The sequence below is a fragment of the Ovis canadensis genome, chromosome 11, assembly GCF_042477335.2.
Source record: "Ovis canadensis isolate MfBH-ARS-UI-01 breed Bighorn chromosome 11, ARS-UI_OviCan_v2, whole genome shotgun sequence".
NCBI classification, from domain to species: domain Eukaryota; kingdom Metazoa; phylum Chordata; class Mammalia; order Artiodactyla; family Bovidae; genus Ovis; species Ovis canadensis.
Genome location: NC_091255.1, coordinates 51,310,485 through 51,329,306, shown reverse-complemented (window position 1 = coordinate 51,329,306; position 18,822 = coordinate 51,310,485). Strand labels below are relative to the sequence as shown.

The following is an 18,822-nucleotide window of genomic DNA, read 5'->3' as shown; positions in this document are numbered from 1 at the left end:
GTGAGGACTGGGGAGTCTCAGGAGAGATCTGGCATGGCCTAAAATGATTTGAGAAACCCAGAAGGCAAAATAAGTAGAAAACAACCCCAAAAATTGCCGAAATTGTCTTCTGGAAATGTTTAATCATCACTCTAGACTCCCAGTTGGCCATTCCTTTTCTCTCTGAGATAGGAATGCAGCAGGTCTGGAGTCAACAGAGTTGAGAAGCCCACGGGTCAGGCAGCACAGGCTACGGATACTCCCAGCAGGGTTGAGGAGGCAAGGGCAGAAGATGGGAGAGGGAGGAACCTGGAGTGGGAGCTGGGAGAAACTCAGTGCCCAGCCCCTCCCCCTCCACACTCCCTTGTCTTTGGGTCCTAGACACATTCCTCACCCCAAGGACCACCTAATACTCAGGGAAGCCCCCATGGGAGAAGGCAGGGATGTCAGGGGCACAGGTAGCAGCCTGGGGCAGGCAAGCCAGGGAGTTGATCTCACAGGACCCAGCATTCTGGCCTTCCCGGAAGTAGATGGAGTCAGCAGAATCCATGGAGGGCTCCTGGTCAAAGAAGTTGTAGGGTCGCAAGAAGAAGCCCACACCATTCCCCACTGTCACCGTGTTGGGAATGTCCTCTGCATGTGGGATGTGCAGGAAACCAGCTGTCACCCAGGCCACCAAATCCTAGTGAGGTAGAAAGAGACTCATGACTCCTGGAACTGCTAAGGACACTTGCCTCCCCCAGGATTCACTTTGGGAGCCCAATTTTAAACAAGAGAGTTTTAAGTCTTAAACATTTTTCCTACTAGCCCAGAAATCAAAGCATAAAGAATTGATTTCACATTGGGAGCAATAGCAGAACCTCTTGCCAGCCTAGTCTCCATCTCTGACTTTCCCTGTCACATCGCCATCAGTCTATGTATTGGAGGGGACTAATGCAACCTACAGGTTACTTTAGCACCTCCCCCGACTCTGGGGGTATTCCCAAACTGTAACTGAGAGAAGGAGAATGGAAGAGGGAAGATGAGGCATTGAGAGGCAAAAAAGGCTGACATTTAGAAATTAATCTTTAGTGTGAAGCCAAAAACAGAGATGTTGATATAAGCAATGTTATCTTCTGAGGTCACTCAAGCCCTCCTGAATCCTGCAGCCCTTAAAGGACTCAGTCCACAGATCTGAGACTGAGGCTGAGGCTGAGAGGGCTGCTCCCTCTTGAGCAGTCTTGAGGAGTCTTGAGGGTCTGCAGATGAACTCCCAGCTTAGGAAGCTTCCCTCCACAGGTAAGGAGCAGATCCACAAGAGCACAGAAGCAGGAGTCAGCTCAGCCCTCCAGGTGATCACGGGTTTTCAGGCCCCCCCACCAAGGGAAGGTGGGGCTGATCTCCGTGTCCCCCACCCCTCCCTCTTCTCCCACAGTCAGCTGACCTTTCCAGCAATGGTCTCATTGTTGATGAAGTCAGCAAAGTCCACGGTGGGAGTCCAGGGGTCATTCTGATTGAAGACGCTGGAGCTGCTGGGCTCTGTCTCCTTCCTCTGGGTCACGGCCAGCTGGTACCTAGAGGTGCTCTGGTCAGGGGTCCATGGTCACTGTCCCTGTCCTGCAGCCTGATCATCATGGAAGGGAGCTGAGCCCACGGACCTCAGGTTCCCCTCTCATCTACAGTCACTCAGTGTCACCCTAGAAGTTGTCAGTAGCTCAACATCTTTCCATGTCTACCTGTTGATCCCTTGCAGTTTAACAGCATGACCCAACCAAAACAGAAGAGTTTTCCCACCTGGGCTCTAGCATTCCCAGGGGGCTGTGTATCCACTGTTGGCCTTTTCATACCCAAGAAATAAGTTTTGTGCTCTTAGCTCACCTGGTGCAGAATTTGAACTGGATTTCCAATTGCCCCTCCCAACACACTCTTCTCATCTCATCCACCCTCCTCCAACAACACACCCCACCCACCTCCCCCAGCTGAAGGCTCTCTTCATGGAGCTGTTCTGGGGCAGCGGCTCCCCAGCAAAGCTGACCGTCTGGATGCGGTAGCCCCGAGGGTGCCCCCATTTGTTGCTCTGCTTGCTGGCCAGGTACAGGTAGCGAGGGGAGGCCCCTCCCAGGGGGAAGGCGGCCTGATCCTCAGTCTCCAGCTGCTTCCGGGTCACCTGCAGCCTCTGTATCTGGTGCTCGGGACTCCAGGGTATCGCCGTGGGGACAAAAGCCATGTCCTCAGCCCAGACCCAGTTCTCCAGTCCTGGGGGTGAGGGTGGGGAGCAAAGGGGGAGAGGAGGAGGGAGGCCTGGTCAGGCAGCTGCCGTGCCCCCTCGGGACTCTGCCTGCACCTGGCTTCAGAGTAGGGGCCAAAGAGAAGACCAGACTGAGTGTGTCCCGTGCTTCCCTCTCCTCTCACCCAAAGATGCCCCCAATCTTTTGGCCCCCTCTACTGGAATCGTTGCCTCCCCTAGGGTGTCTTACCTCCCACGTCCAGATCCACCTTGTAGTGGGCACTGTGGGTGTGGACGGTACCCAGCGTGTGTTCCCCAACCTGGTTTCCGTATCTTCGGGCATCACCAAAGAGAAACGCTGAGCTGATGTAGCCCGTGGCATGGAATTTGACTTCTATGGCCCCATTGGGGTGGAAGATCATATCCCACACATAGTCATAGTTGAGCATCGTGGACACAGACCTGAAGACCAGCACTGTCTCCACAACGCCCCCAAAATAGTGGGAAAGAAAATCAGAGTGGTGTCGCCTCAGGGGCAGGCCCTTGTTCTGCTCAAACACACAAAAGGCATCATGTAGTGTCTTGGGGGCTTGGGACTCCACAACGAAGTGCCAGTCCATGTAGGTGGCCAGATAAGGGCAGTCTACCCCACGAATCAGGGGTGTGCCGAAGTAACCCATGCCAAAGCCACTATCCGTATAGCGAGTGAGGATTGCCGCTGGGGTATTCCCACCGTAGACAGCGCCGGCCTCTTGCAGGCTGATCTCATAAGCCAGCCGTTCTCCCTGAAATCGAACGTCAAAGGTCCTAGGACCGCTGAAAGCTCCGAGGCCAAAGGAGAAAGTCCACAATGAGGAGGAAACTCGACTGCCCTGGACACTGAAGCGGGGGCCCTGAGGATGGAACTGCAGAGGGGGAGCTGGACCTGGAGGCACCTGGGACTTCAGGGACCAGAACCCACCTGTGCCGTTGTCTGGGATCACCACCACATTCACCTGGCCAGCCTCAAACTGCTCCTCCAGCTGGGCCAGACTCTCATAGTAGCGGCCCTGAAAGAACACCTTCTGGACAGTCCACTGGGCAGGGTCCAGAGCCTTATGGTCTACCAGAAGCTCCAACCCCACAGGATGCAGGTAAGGCCCACCCTTTGTGACATTAAGGTAGATGCCAAACCACGTGGCCCTGTCCCCTGACTGCACGCCACGGGGAGCTGAGTTCAGGGTCAACAGTTTCTGTCCCCCTTGTTTGTAGGAGCAGCAGCGGTGGAGGACACCAGAAGCCTTGGGCAGCTCTCTGTCGAAGATCATCTGGTCTATGTCCAGGTACTCTCGGAGAAGCACGGGGCGTCGGTAGTAGGGCAGGGGGCCCCCATGACGCTCCACGGTCACATCCCGCATGTAGGAGGGCTGGGGCAGCGGCCCCACCACCAGCTCAGTCACATTGGGCTGGGGTTGTCCGCCAAAGAAGATGATGGCCAGTGCCTCCCGGGCAGGTGGGGGGCTCCCCCTGTCCAGGTGGGCCAGGGCTGCCGCCTTGGGGGGCAGCTGCAGCTCTACTGAGAAGATGCAGTTGTCTGAGGGTCGGGCCTGGGCTGCATCCACCAGGTCTGGCCCCAGCTGCTGGGTCAGGAAGCTCATCACAGTCGTCAGCTCTTCTCGGCTCAGGTCTGCAAACAGCTGGCTGTGGTCAGGGTGTGTCCAGGACTGGTTACTAGGGGGTCTGGAGGGGCAGCGGAGAGGCAGGCTGGGATGACATTGCTTCCCAACTCCCTCCTGACTCCCAGCACCACCTTCCTCCCTGCCCATCACCAGAAGAGTCCACAAGGACAGAAAAATGAAGATGAACATCGCTAAAACTCCTGACTCTTCAGGCTGTTGACTCAGAATGCAATATGCAAAATAGACACACGGATAGACAGAACGGGGTGCACGATGCCTCCTTAGTTTCTGGAAGTTCCTGGCTCTGGGTGGTGCTTCTGGACAATGGCATGATGGGTACATTCAAGACAAGCAGCCAAGGGCAGAGGGTTGGCAGGGAGTGGAGGGTGGAGTGGGGGCAGTGGTTAACTCAGTTCGGGAAATAGGGCTGAGGTAGAAATCTACATTTTAACTGGCCCACGTCATTTTAACTGGCCCTCTGTCTTCTTGTTCCAAATCAAACACTCAGGTTCAAGGTTGGGGCACAAAGTAGAGGAGGGCTGGGTTTGTGAGACACAGCTGGAGGGAGGAGAGAAAGATGTGATGAGGGCACAAAGGGACTGCCCTTGGGCTCTTCCTTCTGCTCCAGGCCCAGACTTTCTCCTGGCTACCTGGCTGTAAGCAAATCACACCTGAGCACAACCCTCCAGCAGGATTCGCTCCTTCCTTCCTTCCTCTAGACTGGGAAGCCCTCCTCACTGTCCTCTGCTCCCTCATCACCAGAATCCTACAGGCACCCACAGGAGCCTGCAGAGTCATGCTGAGAACACAAAGCACTTGTAGGGAGCTGGAGGACTGAAGGGACTGAAGGGCTGAGCCAGTTCAACATCGTGGAGGCCCTGAGCTCCCTGAGTCACTGGAGGGGAGCATGCAGGGGTGGAGGAGTCATAGTGTAAGAGAGACCCCCTCCTTACCCCAGGAGCAGGACTGATGTCACAGGTCAAAGCGCCTGGAACCCTGGCTGTGAATTTACCCTAGCTGTCCACAACCCTCATCCCCAGGAAACCCCTTTCCAGAATACTGCAGAGGCAGAGAGCAAAGCCACCTCTGTTCTTAGGCAGGTGATGTGCCGGAGACATCATCTTCTGTGCAGCCAGGTCCTGACAGGACCAGAGAAACTGAGGGTTCCAGAGATGGGACCCGCTTCCCTGGTGATCGGGGGAGAATCCTTTCCAACCTGCACACCTCCAAGACCACTTCCTCCGAAAGCCATGTTAGATGATCTTGCAGACAGAGTATGTTTGCCTGGAGGAGAATGGACTGTACATCCCAGCCGAAAGAATCAGGAGGTGCAAAGGTACAGAACTTGAACCAGCCTGGGCATGGGTAGGAAATGGCCAAGGTCAGCGTATTGGGTGTGAGGTGGAGACAGGAGTCAGTGGGACAGCAGAAGAGATCAGGTCAGGAAGCCTTATGCAGTGTGTGGGTCTTAAGGAAAGTAGGCATTGCAGAAAGACAGGAATCTGGGAACCTGTGAAACCAGGGAAATCAACCCCAGAAAGGTCATCTTCTCCAGATACCAGCTGCTTCTGCAACCAGCTCTATTTTGATATGGAAATTCCACATATGGGGCATTTTGTAATCAACCTGGGTCCTGGACTCTTCATCAGTAGAACTGATAAGAGGCTGGTGAAGTAAATCAAGTGAGAGTTAACCGGTCCTCAAGCTGCTGCAGGAAGGAGCAAGAACAAAACACAGGTTCCCTGCTTGCCCTGTGCGGCCTGGTTCCTTCAAAGGAGTAAGAGTGGGGGCAGATCCAGAGAGCGGGCCCCAGGGCTGGCTTAGGTGGTCTGCCCAGCTGCTTGTGATGCTGTGGCAGGGATCGTGCCCAATACACTGCTTTTGCTTTAGGCAGCTCAGAAGTGGCAGTACACTTATGCTGTTTTTGTATCTATGGTTCATGATCGCCCCAACTGCTGGTCCATGCCGGTATTTTTAATGCCTTACAGTTTCCCTGTATTCTGTTGCTTGAGGAGACATTTGTCCACATGCCAGTGCAAGCACCCCAGTCAAGGGTCTTCAGCCCCAGTCTCTGAAATTGAAACGGTTTATGCGGACTTTGTAATAAGAGGAGCAGAATATGAGGTCACACTCAGCCCTGGCCACAAGACCAGCCTCTCCAGGCCAAGAACTTCATTCTGGATCCTTTTGTAAGCGATGGCCTCTTCTCCTTGGTAAGAACACATCATCAGGAGGATGGATAATGCTTTCCCTGTGCTTAGGAAAAGTAATCCCAACCAGTGTGACCAAGCACAGGTCAAGAAGAGCCACTCTGCTGGGGTATCCTAGGTCTCCTAGGGAGAGTGGGTAATGATCAGGGAGCGGGAGGGAGAGATTCTGCCTGACCTGGTGGAGGAACTGATATAGAAGAAGGTGCCTCCTGCTCATCTTCTCTAAGTGTCCTACTAACACATCCCTTCCTCTGATGTCCTTTCATTGTAGGCTTCACAATCATCAAGTCAGCCATCCTAAACCAAAAAAGGAGTCTCATTTGGAGAATTACTAGAAGACACGTCCTGTTGCCCCCACTGGGTCTTATTTCCCTTTGGAGAAACTTGACCCCAGCCTCTGTCACTATGCTCAAGGTGAGTTGTCCTCGGAGCCAGAGCCCATCTCCAGCCCCCAGATCTGGGCTCCAGGTAGCGGTGCCTGAGCTGAGCTTCTGCTCAGAGGCCCTGTCCAGCAGCGGAAGGACTTTAGGTCACTGCACTCCAATCTGCAATCTGGGGACACAGCTCTGACTGTGGTTCCGAGCAGGGCTTTGTTGTGGGAGAGACAGAGACCATGACACTGGATGGGAGGCAAAGGGCCAGACTGAGGCCAGTGACCTGGAGGACAAGAGGAAGGGAGGGTCTGAGCAGTGTGGTGGGTGGAGTTGACAGGACTCGGTGTCTGATTGGTTGGGTGCGTGGGTGAAAAGGGCACAGTGACATAGGCAACAAAAGACACAGTTTCCATTCGGTGACTTGGTAATTTATGGACTTTTTTTTTTTTGGTCCCACAGTGCATGTTGTAGGATCCTAATTCCCCAACTATGCGTGGACCCCGTGACCGCTGCCGTGGAATGGAGGAGCCCTAACCCCTGGACCACCAAGGAATTTCCTCGAATGAGTGACCTGAGTGGGTGAGGGCTTTCCTCATCAGAAGGACCTACAAGAAGAGCAGCAATGTTAAGGGGAAAACCAATAAGTTTGAGGTTGAGGTGCTCCTGGGAAGCCCCAGCACAGATGTCCAGAAAAAGGCCCATTGTCTCTATGGGTTTCCAGGGATGGGAGAACAGCTTCTAGGCTGGAAATTGAGATTTAGGTCGAACAACAAGTAGTAATCATTAAAGATAGGAGAGCTTGCAATCACCCAGGGAGGACTGTGCAGAGGGGAGAGAGGAGGGGCGGAGCCAAAGGCCAGAAAACAACCATGTGTGGCGCTGAGCGGGCTGGTTGGCAGAGCAGAAGCAAAGGAGCTGGTACAGGAGCCAGAGAAGCAGTGGCATGCCCTCGGAGGGGTCAGAATGTGAGGAGGTATCGACACGTGAGAGTTTTCCATAGGGACTAGTCAGAGGGGACCAATGCCACCCAGAGGTCCAGAAAGTAGGGGCTGGAAGGGCCTGTGGCTTCTGCCTCAACAGAGGGAGGGGAATGGGATGAGGAGGGACTCAGGGGGAAGGGAAGCTGACCCTAGAAAGGGAGAGCTCTCCTTGGAGGATGGTGCCTGGAAGGAACAGACCCAGGGAAGACAACCCCAGGAGAGGCAGGGTCCAGGATTCAATGTGGTGAGATGAGTCAAGAGCCAATTAAAAGGGAAATATTTACAGTTCAGAGAGAGGAGTGGATAACTGAGAGAGAACCTTCTGGAGGGGACCAGGAGTGGTGGGTTTCCCTTAAAACAGGTAAAGAGTCTGTAGGAATAATAAATCCATTTTCACTGCCAAATTCAGTCCAAGAAGCTGTCTGGGAGAGCCAAGAAACCTTTTATTTTTTTCCTTAGGGGTTTAATTTTCTCCCATCCCACCATGCTCTGTATAAAGTTTACAAGGATCATCTAAGCAATTATCCTATCAGTGCACAAAGGACCAAGGAACTATTTTGGGTAGGATTTTACTTTAATCAGCAACTGACTTTCCCAAGTGTTAAGTGTTCATTAAATACAGTGATGCTCTGGGACTTCCCTGGTGGCCCAGTGGTTCACACGCTGGGCCCCCACTGCAGGAGGGGCAAACGACACTCTCACCCTGGCACTCCCTTGCTTAGAATCCTTCCATGGCTCCCCATTTCCCTTAGGGTAACCATGGATTGCAAGCACCTGCCTTCTCTGCCCCTGCTTGTCCCTCCAGGCTCTGCTCTCAGCCCACACACCCGTCAGTGAACCTGGGGACTTGCATGGTGTTACCTTGTCACTTCCTGGCCTTTGAACATGTTGTTCTCTCTTCCTGGAAACTTGTCACCACTCACTTTCTTCTCCTATGGCCAGCTCTATCCATCAGCTTAGACATCTCGTCTCTCAGGAAGCCTTCTCCAGTCCCTAAGTCCAGGTCAGGAGCCGCTGCTTTGTCCTCCTCCCACCTCCATGAAAAAGTCCCTGATGTAATTGACTCCTGACTTGAGGCTATCACCCCTGGGGATGACATCGTGTCTTACTCCATAATGTACTCTGGTGCCTCCCAGGGCGCCTGGCACACAGGAGGCATGGGGGAAGTCTCGTCAAACGCTTGTGGGAATCCTATCCTGCACTCACAGAGGGAGCCCTGCCTAGGGGCTGCAGGACGAGAGCCGAGGCAGGAGGGCACAGCTTCTGCTGCTCACAGTTCGCCTGTGTCTCCATTCCTGGAAGCCCAGTTAGGCCCCTCCTGTAAGGACATCTTGGGTGTCCCCTAATTCAGTTCCTCAAGGGCAATGGGCCCAAGTCCAAAATTTGTGTCCTTGTGGATAGGAGTTCTTTCAGATCCTGACGTCCTGGGTTACTCTTCCCTCCTTTGGCAATCCAGCCAGCCTCAAGTTATGAAGGAGAGAGTGGGTGGGGTGCACGGCTGGAGGTCCAGCCTCCTGATCTCAGTGGGCTGATAAGCTCACTATCTACATGTCTACTGAGGCCTGGGCCAGGGGAGTCATCCCTAGACCAGCTGTAGAGAGACGCAACCATAGTCCCTGTTCCACATCAAAGCTGTGAGTGAGCATACACACACACCCACACTCACACTCACTACTTGGTCTGGACATGGTTTCAAGGGAATGACTTGCAAGTTATTCTGCCCGGGTAGGGGAGGGGTTGACACCACATTCCTTTATTCTGAAAGAAAAAATTCCTTTATTCCTTTGCCTCCAGCACTGACTCTCCTGCAACTGACCATAAAAAGGAGCCAGGAGGAGGGAGAAACAACAGCATACAAATCTCATGGAGAAGTTCAGTGACTCAGGTCAGAGAAAGAAAAGGCATCAGGTCAGTATCAGAACCATGCGGCCGCAGCACCCATTTTTGTCCTCTGTCCCAGTCTTCAGCCTCTCCTTCTCCTCAGTCACTGTCCTCTGCACTCTGGCCTCCACCTTGGCTCCTGTTATAAGTTCATCCACCTGCCACCCTCTCTCCTGGCTGAGGGCTTTCTCCCTGTTCTTTGAAACCTAGCTTCTCTCCAGCTCACTGATTCATCTGCATCCACTGTTGACCCAGCAGGGAACCTGGGTTTGGAGCAATGCAGAAAGGAGCAGAGGCTTCTGTGCCGTGTGAGCCCCCTGGATGTGACTGCCTCAGGCCAGAAGCTGAGCAGCATCTAAAATCTGTTTCCTGTCCTACACCTCCCAGCCCTGCCTGGGCTTCCAGCAGGTGGAAGTCACCCCTCCCCATTGCTTCTGATTCCCCCTCCTTGAAGAGAGACAGACAGGGACAGTGAGCCATAGACAGTCAAAGAGAGACTGACTGAGGTTTAACGTTTTCCTTGGAGATGCATAACAGAGACCACACCTATTTCTCTGTGTCTCATGTGTTTGAGAATATTGAGTCCCTGAGCTCATCTCTCAACAGAGTTTATCCTCCCCCATTCTACCATATCCAAAAAGACAACTTATTAATAGTTTAAAGGATGAGGTCAGGTCTTGTATGGGAACATTTATTATTTGAATAATAATAAATGAATAGGTAATACAGTCATGTGGTTCAAAATCTTTTAAAGGGTTTCTACTACTAAGTCCCCCCTCCTGAGTCCCTTCCACCTGGGTGCCCTCCAGAGGCAACCAGTGTCACCCATGTCTTCTGAATATGCATCTATAAGATATGGAAATATGTACTCATATGACCTTTCCTTTAGAACACAAAAGGTGGTGCCCTATACACACTTCTGTACCTTGCCTTGCTCTTTAGAAGATTAATTTCTAGAAGGAAATATGACTGGTTTTACAGCTGTGTAATATTGCTTTGTAAGACTATATTAGAATTTATTTAATGAATCTTTTAGGAAAAACAGTTCTATAATTTCCAATCTCTGGATATTTGTAGAGAGACCCTGGATCCAGACCTTTTCCATCCACATCTCCACAGGGACAGCCTGTGGGGGAGGCTCCACCCCCAGACGCTCTGGCTCCTTTGCATGCTCACACATGATTGGACAACCCCTGGCCCCATGACAGGTCTTCTTGCCTCGCTCCCTAGGTGCCCACCCAGCCTCCCCCACTGGCTCCTGCCCTGTGCAGAGGCCACAGGTCACACACAGACCTGGCACAAATGACCACTCCTCACTACTGCTGTGCCCACAAAGCCACCTCAAGTGCCCCCTAGAGCTGCTGCTGTCTCCAAGACCACTCCTGCAAGAGGATGCAAGACAGGGCATACAAACACATTGCCCCAGGACTGGGGAAGGGGCAGCCTCCAGACACTGGGAGGCAGATGGGGACTGTCTTCTCAAGCTAGATGTCCCTTGCATTTTCAGACTTCCACAGGCCTAGAGTCAGGAGAGGAGACCAGAGTTGAACAATGAGAGCTGAGGAACCTCTGCTGAGGGCCAGGAGGTAAATACCAAGATAGAAGAACAGGTAAGAACAGGAGAAGGCAGGGCAAGAAGGAAGGGAAGAAGGAGGCCCAGGATGAGAGGAAACCAGGGCCAAAGAGCCCCTTCCAACTGGACTCCTGGATTCACAGTCCTGCCAGGAATTCTGTCGGCAGCCACCCCCTTAGAGAGCCCCCATCCTCCCCTCCCATGTGAGGACTGGGGAGTCTCAGGAGAGACCTGGCATGGCCGAAAAAGATTTGAGAGCACAGGAAACCAAAGACAAAAGGATGTAAAAGCAAAACACACCAAAACCAGGAATCGATTGCTAGGTTTAATAATCATTCCAGACTCCCCACTGGCCATTCCTTTCCTCTCTGCGACAGGAATCCAGCAGGGTGGGGTCCACAGAGCTGAGATGGCCCTGTGTCAGGCAGCACAGGCTCAGGATGCTTCCAGCAGGGAGGGGAAGGCAAGGGAGAGAAAGGACCCTGGAGAGTGAAGAGGGAGAAGAGCGCACAGACTCCACAGCTCCCAGCTCTTCTCCGCACATTCCCTGGCCCTGGGGCCCCAGCCACATTCCCCATCCCAGGGAACACCTAGTGGGAGAAGCCAGCATGGGAGAAGGCAGGGAGGTCAGGGGCACAGGCAGCAACCTGGGGCAGGGAAGCCACAGAGTTGACCTCACAGGACCCAGCATCCTGGTCTTCCAGAAGTAGATGGAGTCAGTAGAATTGATGGAGGAGTCCTCATCGAAGAAGTTATAGGATCTCAGAAAGAAGCTCACACTGTTGCCCACTGTCACCGTGTTGGGAATGTCCTCTGCATGTGGGATGTACAGGAAACCAGCTGTCCCCCAAGCCACCAAGTCCTAGCTGGGGAAGAAAGAGGGTCATGAGGCCTGGCGCTGCTAAGGACACCTCTGCCTCCTACAGAATTCGCTTTGGGAGCCCACCATCACTCAAGAGGGTATTAAGCTCTAAATGCTTTATCATAGTAGCCCAGAAGTCAAAGCATAAAAAATCAACTTCGTATTAGGAGCAACACCAGCCTCCACTGTTCCAGCCCGCAGCTGCCATCTCTGACAATTCCCATCACGTCGCCATCAGTCTACCCATCCCAAGAGAAATGATGACACACACAGGCTACTTCAGCACCACCTCTGACTCTGTGAGCGTTCCCAAAGTGTAACTGAGAGGAGGTCAATGAAGGAGATAAGAGCAGGGTATGGGTGACAGAAAGGCTGACATTTGGAAATTAATCCTTTAGTGGTGAAGACAGAAGCGGAGAAGTTTCAGGTATAAGAGAGGTGGTCTTCCCTGGTCATTCCAGCCCTTCTGAATCCTGGGGCCCTTAAAGACTCAGTCCACAAGCTGAGACTGAGAGAGCTGCTGCCACTTGAGGAAAGGCTGGAGCCTCAGCCAGGGTCTGCAGATGAACTCCCAGTTTAGGAAGTTTTCCTCCATAGGTAAGGAGAAGATCCACAAAAGCACAGAAGCAGGAGTCAGCTCAGCCCTCCAGGTGATCACGGGTTTTCAGCCTCCACCCCAAGAGAAGGTGGGAGTGATCTCTGTGTCCCCCCTCCTCCCTCATCTCCCACAGTCAGCTGACCTTTCCAGCAATGGTCTCATTGTTGATGAAGTCAGCAACGTCCACGGTGGGAGTCCAGGGGTCCTTCTGATTGAAGACGATGGAGCTGCTGGGCTCTGTCTCCTTCCTCTAGGTCACGGCCAGCTGGTACCTAGAGATGCTCTGGTCAGGGGTTCATGGTCACTGTCCCTGTCCTGCAGCCTGATCATCATGGAAGGGAGCCAAGCCCATGGACCTCAGCTTCCCAGCTCATCCACACTGTCCCTGTCCTGGTGCTTGATCATCATTGAAGGGAGCCGAGCCCATGGACCTCAAGTTTCGTCTCTCATCTTCAGTCACTCGATGCCACCCTAGTGGGTGGCCCAACACCTTTCCATATTTACCTGTATATCCCTTTGAATTTCACAACATGGACCACCAAAATTTAAAAGACTTTCCCCACTGTGGCGGTGTGTATCCAGTGTGGGCCTTTTGATAATCAGGAAATGTTTTGGGCTCTTACCTCACCTCGTGTACAGTTTCAACTGGGTTCCCAAATGCCCCTCCCAACACTCTTCTCATCTCAACCAACCCTCCAAATACGCACCCCACCCACCTCCCCCAGCTGACGGCTCTCTCCAAAGGGCTGTTCTGGGGCAGCGGCTCCCCAGGGCTGCTGAGTAGCTGGATGCGGTAGCCCCGAGGGTGTCCCCACTTGTTCTTCTGCTTGCAGGCCAGGTACAGGTGGCGAGGGGAGGCCCCTCCCAGGGGGAAGGCAGCCTGCTCCTCTGTCTGCAGCTGCTTCCGGGTCACATGCAGCCTCTGTATCTGGTGCTCGGGGCTCCAGGGTATCGCCGTGGGGACAAAAGCCATGTCCTCAGCCCAGACCCAGTTCTCCAGTCCTGCAGGAATGGAGTGGGGAGACGGGAGGGGCGAGAGTTAGTCAGGCAGCTGCCCTTCCCGTCTGGAGTCTGCCTGCTCCTGGCTTCAGACTAGGAGCCAAAGACAAGGCCAGACTGAGTGTGTCCATTCTTTCCCACCTCTCAGCCAAAGATGTCCCCAATCTTTCAGGCCCCTCTACAGTAATCCATGCCTCCCCTGGGGTGTCTTACCTCCCACATCCAGATCCACCTTGTAGTGGGCAGTGTGGGTGTGGACGGTGCCCAGTGTGTTCTCCCGAACCTGGTTTCCATATCTTCTGGCAGCACCAAAGTGGAACACTGAATTGATGAAGCCCGTGGCATAGAATTTGACTTGAATGGCCCCATTGGAGTGAAAGATCACATCCCACACATAGTCATAGTTGAACAAGGTCGACACAGATATGAAGGCCAGCATTGTCTCCACAAGACCCCCCAAATAGTGAGAAAACGCATCTGAGTGGTGTCGCCTCAGGGGCAGGCCCTCATTCTGCTCAAACACACAAAGGGCATTGTAGAGGGTCCTGGGGCCTTGAAACTCCAGAAGGAAGTACCAGTCCACATAGGTGGCCAGATAGGGGCAGTCGAGGGGCATGGGTCAGGGGCGTGGCAAACTTGCCCATATCAAAGCTTTGATCCATGTAGTGGTTCACCATTGTGACTAGGGTATTCCCACCATAGATACCAGGACCTCTTGCAGGCTGATCTCATAAGCCAGCCATACTCCCTGGAATCGAATGTCAAAGATCCAAGAACCGCTGAGAGCTCCAAGGCCAAAGGAGAAAGTCCACAATGAGGAGGTCTCTCAACTGCCCTGGACATTGAAGCAGGCGCCCTGAGGATGGAACTGCAGAGGGGGAGCTGGACCCGGGGGCACCTGGGACTTCAGGGACCAGGACCCACCTGTGCCGTTGTTTGGGATCACCACCACATTCACCTGGCCAGCCTCAAACTGCTCCTCCAGCTGGGCCAGACTCTCATAGTAGCGGCCCTGAAAGAACACCTTCTGGATGGTCCACTGGGCAGGGTCCAGAGCCTTGTGATCTACCAGCAGCTCCAACCCCACAGGGTGCAGGTAGACCCCAAATCCTGAAATGTTGTAATAGAGGCCAAACCACGTGGCCCTGTTCCCTGACTGGACACCATGGGGAGCTGTGGACAAGATCACCAGGTTCCCTCCTCCTTGTCTGTAGGAGCAGCAGCGGTGGAGGACACCAGAAGCCTGGGGCAGCTCTCTGTTGAAGATCATCTGGTCTATGTCCAGGTACGCTCGGAGAAGCACGGGGCGTCGGTAATAGGGCAGGGGGCCCCCATGACGCTCCACGGTCACATCCCACATGTAGGAGGGCTGGGGCAGCGGCCCCACCACCAGCTCAGTCACATTGGGCTGGGGTTGTCTGCCAAAGAAGATGATGGCCAGTGCCTCCCGGGCAGGTGGGGGGCTCCCCCTGTCCAGGTGGGCCAGGGCTGCCGCCCTGGGGGGCAGCTGCAGCTCTACTGAGAAGATGCAGTTGTTTGAGGGTCGGCCCTGGCGTGCATCCACCAGGTCTGGACTCAGCTTCTGGGTCAGGAAGCTCATCACAGCCCTCAGCTCTTCTCAGCTCACGTCTACACGCACCTGTCTGTGGTCAGGGTGTTTCCAGGGCTGGGCAATGGGGGATCGGGATGGGCAGCAGGGAGGGAGGCTGGGATGACATTGCTTTCCAACTCCTTTCTCACTCCCAAAACCACCTTCCTCCCTGCCTATCACCAGAGGAGTCCACAAGGACAGGAAAATGATGAACATCGCTAAAGCTCTGGCTGTCTTCAGGCTCCTGATTTGGAGTGCAGCATGCATGATGGACAGACCGACAGAACCGGGTGCACAGTGCCTCCTTCAGTGTCTGTAGGTTCCTGTCTTTGAGTTGTGCTCGGGGCATCGCATTATTGTACACTAAGGACAAGAAGCTGAGGAAGGAGGGTTGGCAGTGGTTGGAGACTGGGGCGGGGCAGTGATCAGGCCAGGTCAGAAGATGCAGCTGAGGTTATAAACTGAATTTTAAGTGGCCCATGGCAGCTTCTGTCCTCCTGTTTCAAATCAAACACTCAGCTTCACAAAATGGGGGAGGGATGGGTATGGAAGACACAGCTGGAGGGAGGAAGTGGTAGAAGTGACGGGTCCCAGGGCTCTTTTTCCACTCTCTCTACATGGCTGCTAGCAAAACTCCTGTGTTCAGCCATCCAGCCAGATTCCGTCTTCCTTCCTCTAGTCCATGAAGCCCTCTGATGAGGGCTCCCATGCAGCAACCAGAACCCTAATGGCACACAGAGGAGCCTGGAGAGTTATGCTGAGAACACCGATCACCTGTGGGGAGCTGGGGGGCTGAAGAGCTGAGCCGGGTTAACATCGTGGAGGCCCTGAACTCCCTGAGTCACTAGAGCAGAGCCTGAGGGGAGTGAATCCATTCAGCAGCTAGAGTGGGTGGGAACTTGCAGCTTACAGAGGCCCCCCCCCCCCGCCGCCCCCCGAGCAGAACTGATGGACCACATCAGACGTCAGGGGCATAACACCCTGGCTCTGAATTTAACCTCGCTGTCCACAGCCTTCATCCCCAGGAAACCCTTTTCCAGAATGCTGCAGAAGCAGAGAGCAAAGCCATCTCCATTGTCAGGCAGGTGATGTGACATAGACACCATCTTCTGTTCAGCCAGGTCCTGAGGGAACCAGGAGAGACTGAGGATCCAGAGATGGGACATGCTTCCCTGGTGAACTGGGGGAAGACCTTTCCAGCCTGGACTTGTCCAAGACCACTTTCCCAGAAGGCACCTGAGATGACCTTGCAGACAGAGTATGTTTGCTGGAGGAGAATGGACAGTACATCCCAGCCAAAAGGATCAGAAGGTGCAAAGGTACCTTGAAGCACCTGGCATGGGCAGGAAATGGCCGAGGTCAGCGCATTGGGTGTGAGGTGGAGACAGGAGTCGGTGGGACAGCAGAAGAGATCAGGTCAGGAAGGCTTGTGCAGTGTGTGGGTCTTAAGCAAAGTAGGCCTTGCAGAAAGACAGGAATCTGGGCACTGTGAAATCAGGGAAATCAACCTCAGAAAGGTCAGTTCTCCAGATACCAGCTGCTTCTGCAACCAGCTCTATTTTGATATGCAAATTCCACATGCTGTTCATTTTGTGACCAACCTGGATCCTCGGACTCTTGCATCAATCGAATTGATAAAGAGGCTGGTGAAGGAAATCAGAGTTAGCTGGTACTCAAGCTGCAGCAGGAAGGAGCAAGAAGAAAACACAGGTTCCTTCAGTGGAGTAAGAGTGGGGGCAGATCCGTGGAGCGGACTGAGGGCTGGCTTAGGTGGTCTGCCCACCCCTTTGGTGGTGCTGTGTGCAGGGGTCATGCCCAACACCTGCTCTTCTCCTTTCACCTCAGAAGCAGCAATACGTTTCTGTGTCTTTTGTGTCTCACTGTACATAACTGCGGGGACTGCCCAGTGCTTGCCGATATTTCTAGCCTGTTACAGTTCCTTGGTACTCTGTTGCTCAAGGAGATATTTGTCCAGGTGCCAAGTGCAAGCACTCCAGTATAGGAACTCAGGCCCTAGCCTGTCTCAGCTTGAAATGGTTCATGTGGACTTTGTAATAAAGGGGGGACAGAATCTAAGGTCAAACCCAGCCCTGGCCTCACGGCAAGCCTTTCCAGCCCAGGAACTTCATTCTGGATCCTTTGATAAGTGGTGGTATTTCCTCCCAGCTCAGAACACATTGTCAAGAGAACACCTACAACTTTTTTTCGTCCCGACCAGTGTTACCAATCACAGATCGAGAATAGCCCCTCTGGTGGGGAATCCCCAGGTCTCCCGGAGGAGAGGGAGTAATGATCAGGGAGAGGGAGGGAGAGCTTTGGCCGGACCTTGAGGAGGAACGGATGTAGCAGAAGGTGCCCCTCTGCCCACCTTCTCTAGAAGCGTCTTGCTGTCACATGGCTCCCTCTGAACTCGTGTCGTCCTAGGCTCACCACCACCATATCACACACCGTAAACAACTGTTGAAAGGCGCTCCTGTTGGACAGTTACTCAGGGGAAAGCAGCTACACATCCTGCTTCCTCCAGCAAGTCTTATTGCCCTTTGGACAAACTTGCCCACAGCCTGTGTAAATGTGCTGAAGGTGACTGGATTCCAGGGAGCCAGGTGCCATCCCCAGTCCCCGGGCTGGGCCCCAGAACGTGCTGCCTGAGCCTGCCTGCTGTCCCGGAGTCCCCAGGAGGCCCGTGGATCCGCCCCGGATGCCCAGGTCACTGTACTCTGATCTGCACCCCAGGGGTACAGCTCTGGCTTCAGTGCTGAGAGAGCACCAAGTGTGTGAAAGACAGGAGCGAGGACAGCGACAGGAGGCAAAGGGTCAGATGAGGCCAGTGACCTCCAGGACAGAGAAGTGAGGAATCTGAGCAATGTGGCCGGGGTGTCGGCAGGACGTGGTGTCTGACTGGGTGGGTGCGTGAGAAAGGATCCAGACTCTTTGGTGGCACAAGGACACCAGGTTTCCATTGGGTGACTTGGGAGGGTGAGGGGCTTTCTCCGGAAGAAGGACCTACAAGAAGAGCCGCAAGTTGAAGGAGGATTCCAACAAGTTTGAGGTGAGGTTCCTGTGGGAGCCCCAGCATACATGCCCAGAAAAAGGGGCATTGGGTCTAAAGGTTTCAACGGCCGGAGAGCAACTTTTAGGCTAGAAACAGAGATTTGTGTCAAACAACAAATGGTAGTCATTGCTCAGATGATAAAGAAGCTGCCTGCGATATGGGAGACCTAGGTTTGATCCCTGGGTTGGGAAGATTCCCCAGAGAAAGAAATGACCACCCACTCCAGTATTCTTGCCTGGAGAATTCCATGGACAGAGGAGCCTGGCAGGCTACAGTCTATGGGGTGGCAAAGAATTGACATGACTGAGCCACTAACGCACGAAGATAGGAAGCCTGAGATCACCCAGAGAGGACTCTGCAGAGGGGAGAGAGGAGGAGCAGGGCCACAGTCCAGAAGATGTCCATGTGTGGGGCTGAGCAGGTTGTGGGCACAGCAAGGGCAAAGGAGCCGGCATAAGAGGCTGAGATGCACGTGGCATGCCTTCGGAGGGGTCAGAATATGAGGAGGTGTCGAAAGGTGAGACTTTTCAGTAGGGACTAGTCAGAAGGACCAATGCCACCCAGAGTCCGGAAAGTATCAGGTGAAAGGGCCTGTCATTCTGCATCAGCAGTAAGAGGGGAGTGGGATAAGCAGAAACTGGTGATCTGGGGCAGGATGGGGACAGGAAGCTGATCCAGAGAAAGTGGAGCTCTCCTTGGAGGAAGGCATCTGGGAGGCACAAGCTGAGGAAGACACTGTCCTGGAGAGTCATGGTCCTAGCAGAGACTTAGCGAGATGAGAGTCAAGAGCCAGTCAAGAGAGAGATTTAAAGTTCAGGGAGAGGGTTGGATAACTGAGAGAACCATTTGGGAGCAGCTG

General features: G+C 53.7%; 1 protein-coding gene, 1 long non-coding RNA gene and 1 pseudogene across 6 annotated transcripts; 1 reads left to right on the top strand and 2 right to left on the bottom strand.

Annotated features, from left to right (window-relative positions):
* Positions 1-102: 102 nt before the first annotated feature.
* Positions 103-4,236, bottom strand: LOC138447600 (primary amine oxidase, liver isozyme). 2 transcript variants are annotated; one of them, XM_069603792.1, is made up of 5 exons: positions 3,147-4,143; positions 2,436-2,970; positions 1,929-2,214; positions 1,403-1,532; positions 103-661 (listed from the first exon to the last, which is right to left on the bottom strand). In XM_069603792.1, the coding sequence occupies exons 2-5, from the start codon at positions 2,863-2,865 to the stop codon at positions 386-388; spliced, it is 1,122 nt and encodes a 373-aa protein (XP_069459893.1). In that variant the 5' UTR covers positions 2,866-2,970; positions 3,147-4,143; the 3' UTR covers positions 103-385. The 2 variants fall into 2 exon arrangements, with proteins under 2 accessions (XP_069459893.1, XP_069459892.1); XM_069603791.1 differs by having other exon boundaries at positions 2,436-4,236.
* On the top strand, positions 3,370-17,107 carry LOC138414349 (uncharacterized). 4 transcript variants are annotated; one of them, XR_011246793.1, is made up of 10 exons: positions 3,423-3,507; positions 4,940-5,179; positions 5,832-6,056; positions 6,325-6,467; positions 6,887-7,002; positions 7,867-7,968; positions 9,202-9,315; positions 14,535-14,605; positions 15,095-15,226; positions 16,029-17,107. It is a non-coding gene; the product is annotated as an uncharacterized lncRNA (long non-coding RNA). The 4 variants fall into 4 exon arrangements; XR_011246794.1 differs by lacking the exons at positions 14,535-14,605; positions 15,095-15,226; positions 16,029-17,107 and adding exons at positions 8,213-8,410; positions 9,547-10,016; XR_011246792.1 differs by lacking the exons at positions 14,535-14,605; positions 15,095-15,226; positions 16,029-17,107 and adding an exon at positions 9,544-10,016 and having other exon boundaries at positions 3,370-3,507.
* LOC138447594 (primary amine oxidase, lung isozyme-like) lies at positions 11,368-15,265 on the bottom strand (annotated as a pseudogene).
* Positions 17,108-18,822: the final 1,715 nt, after the last annotated feature.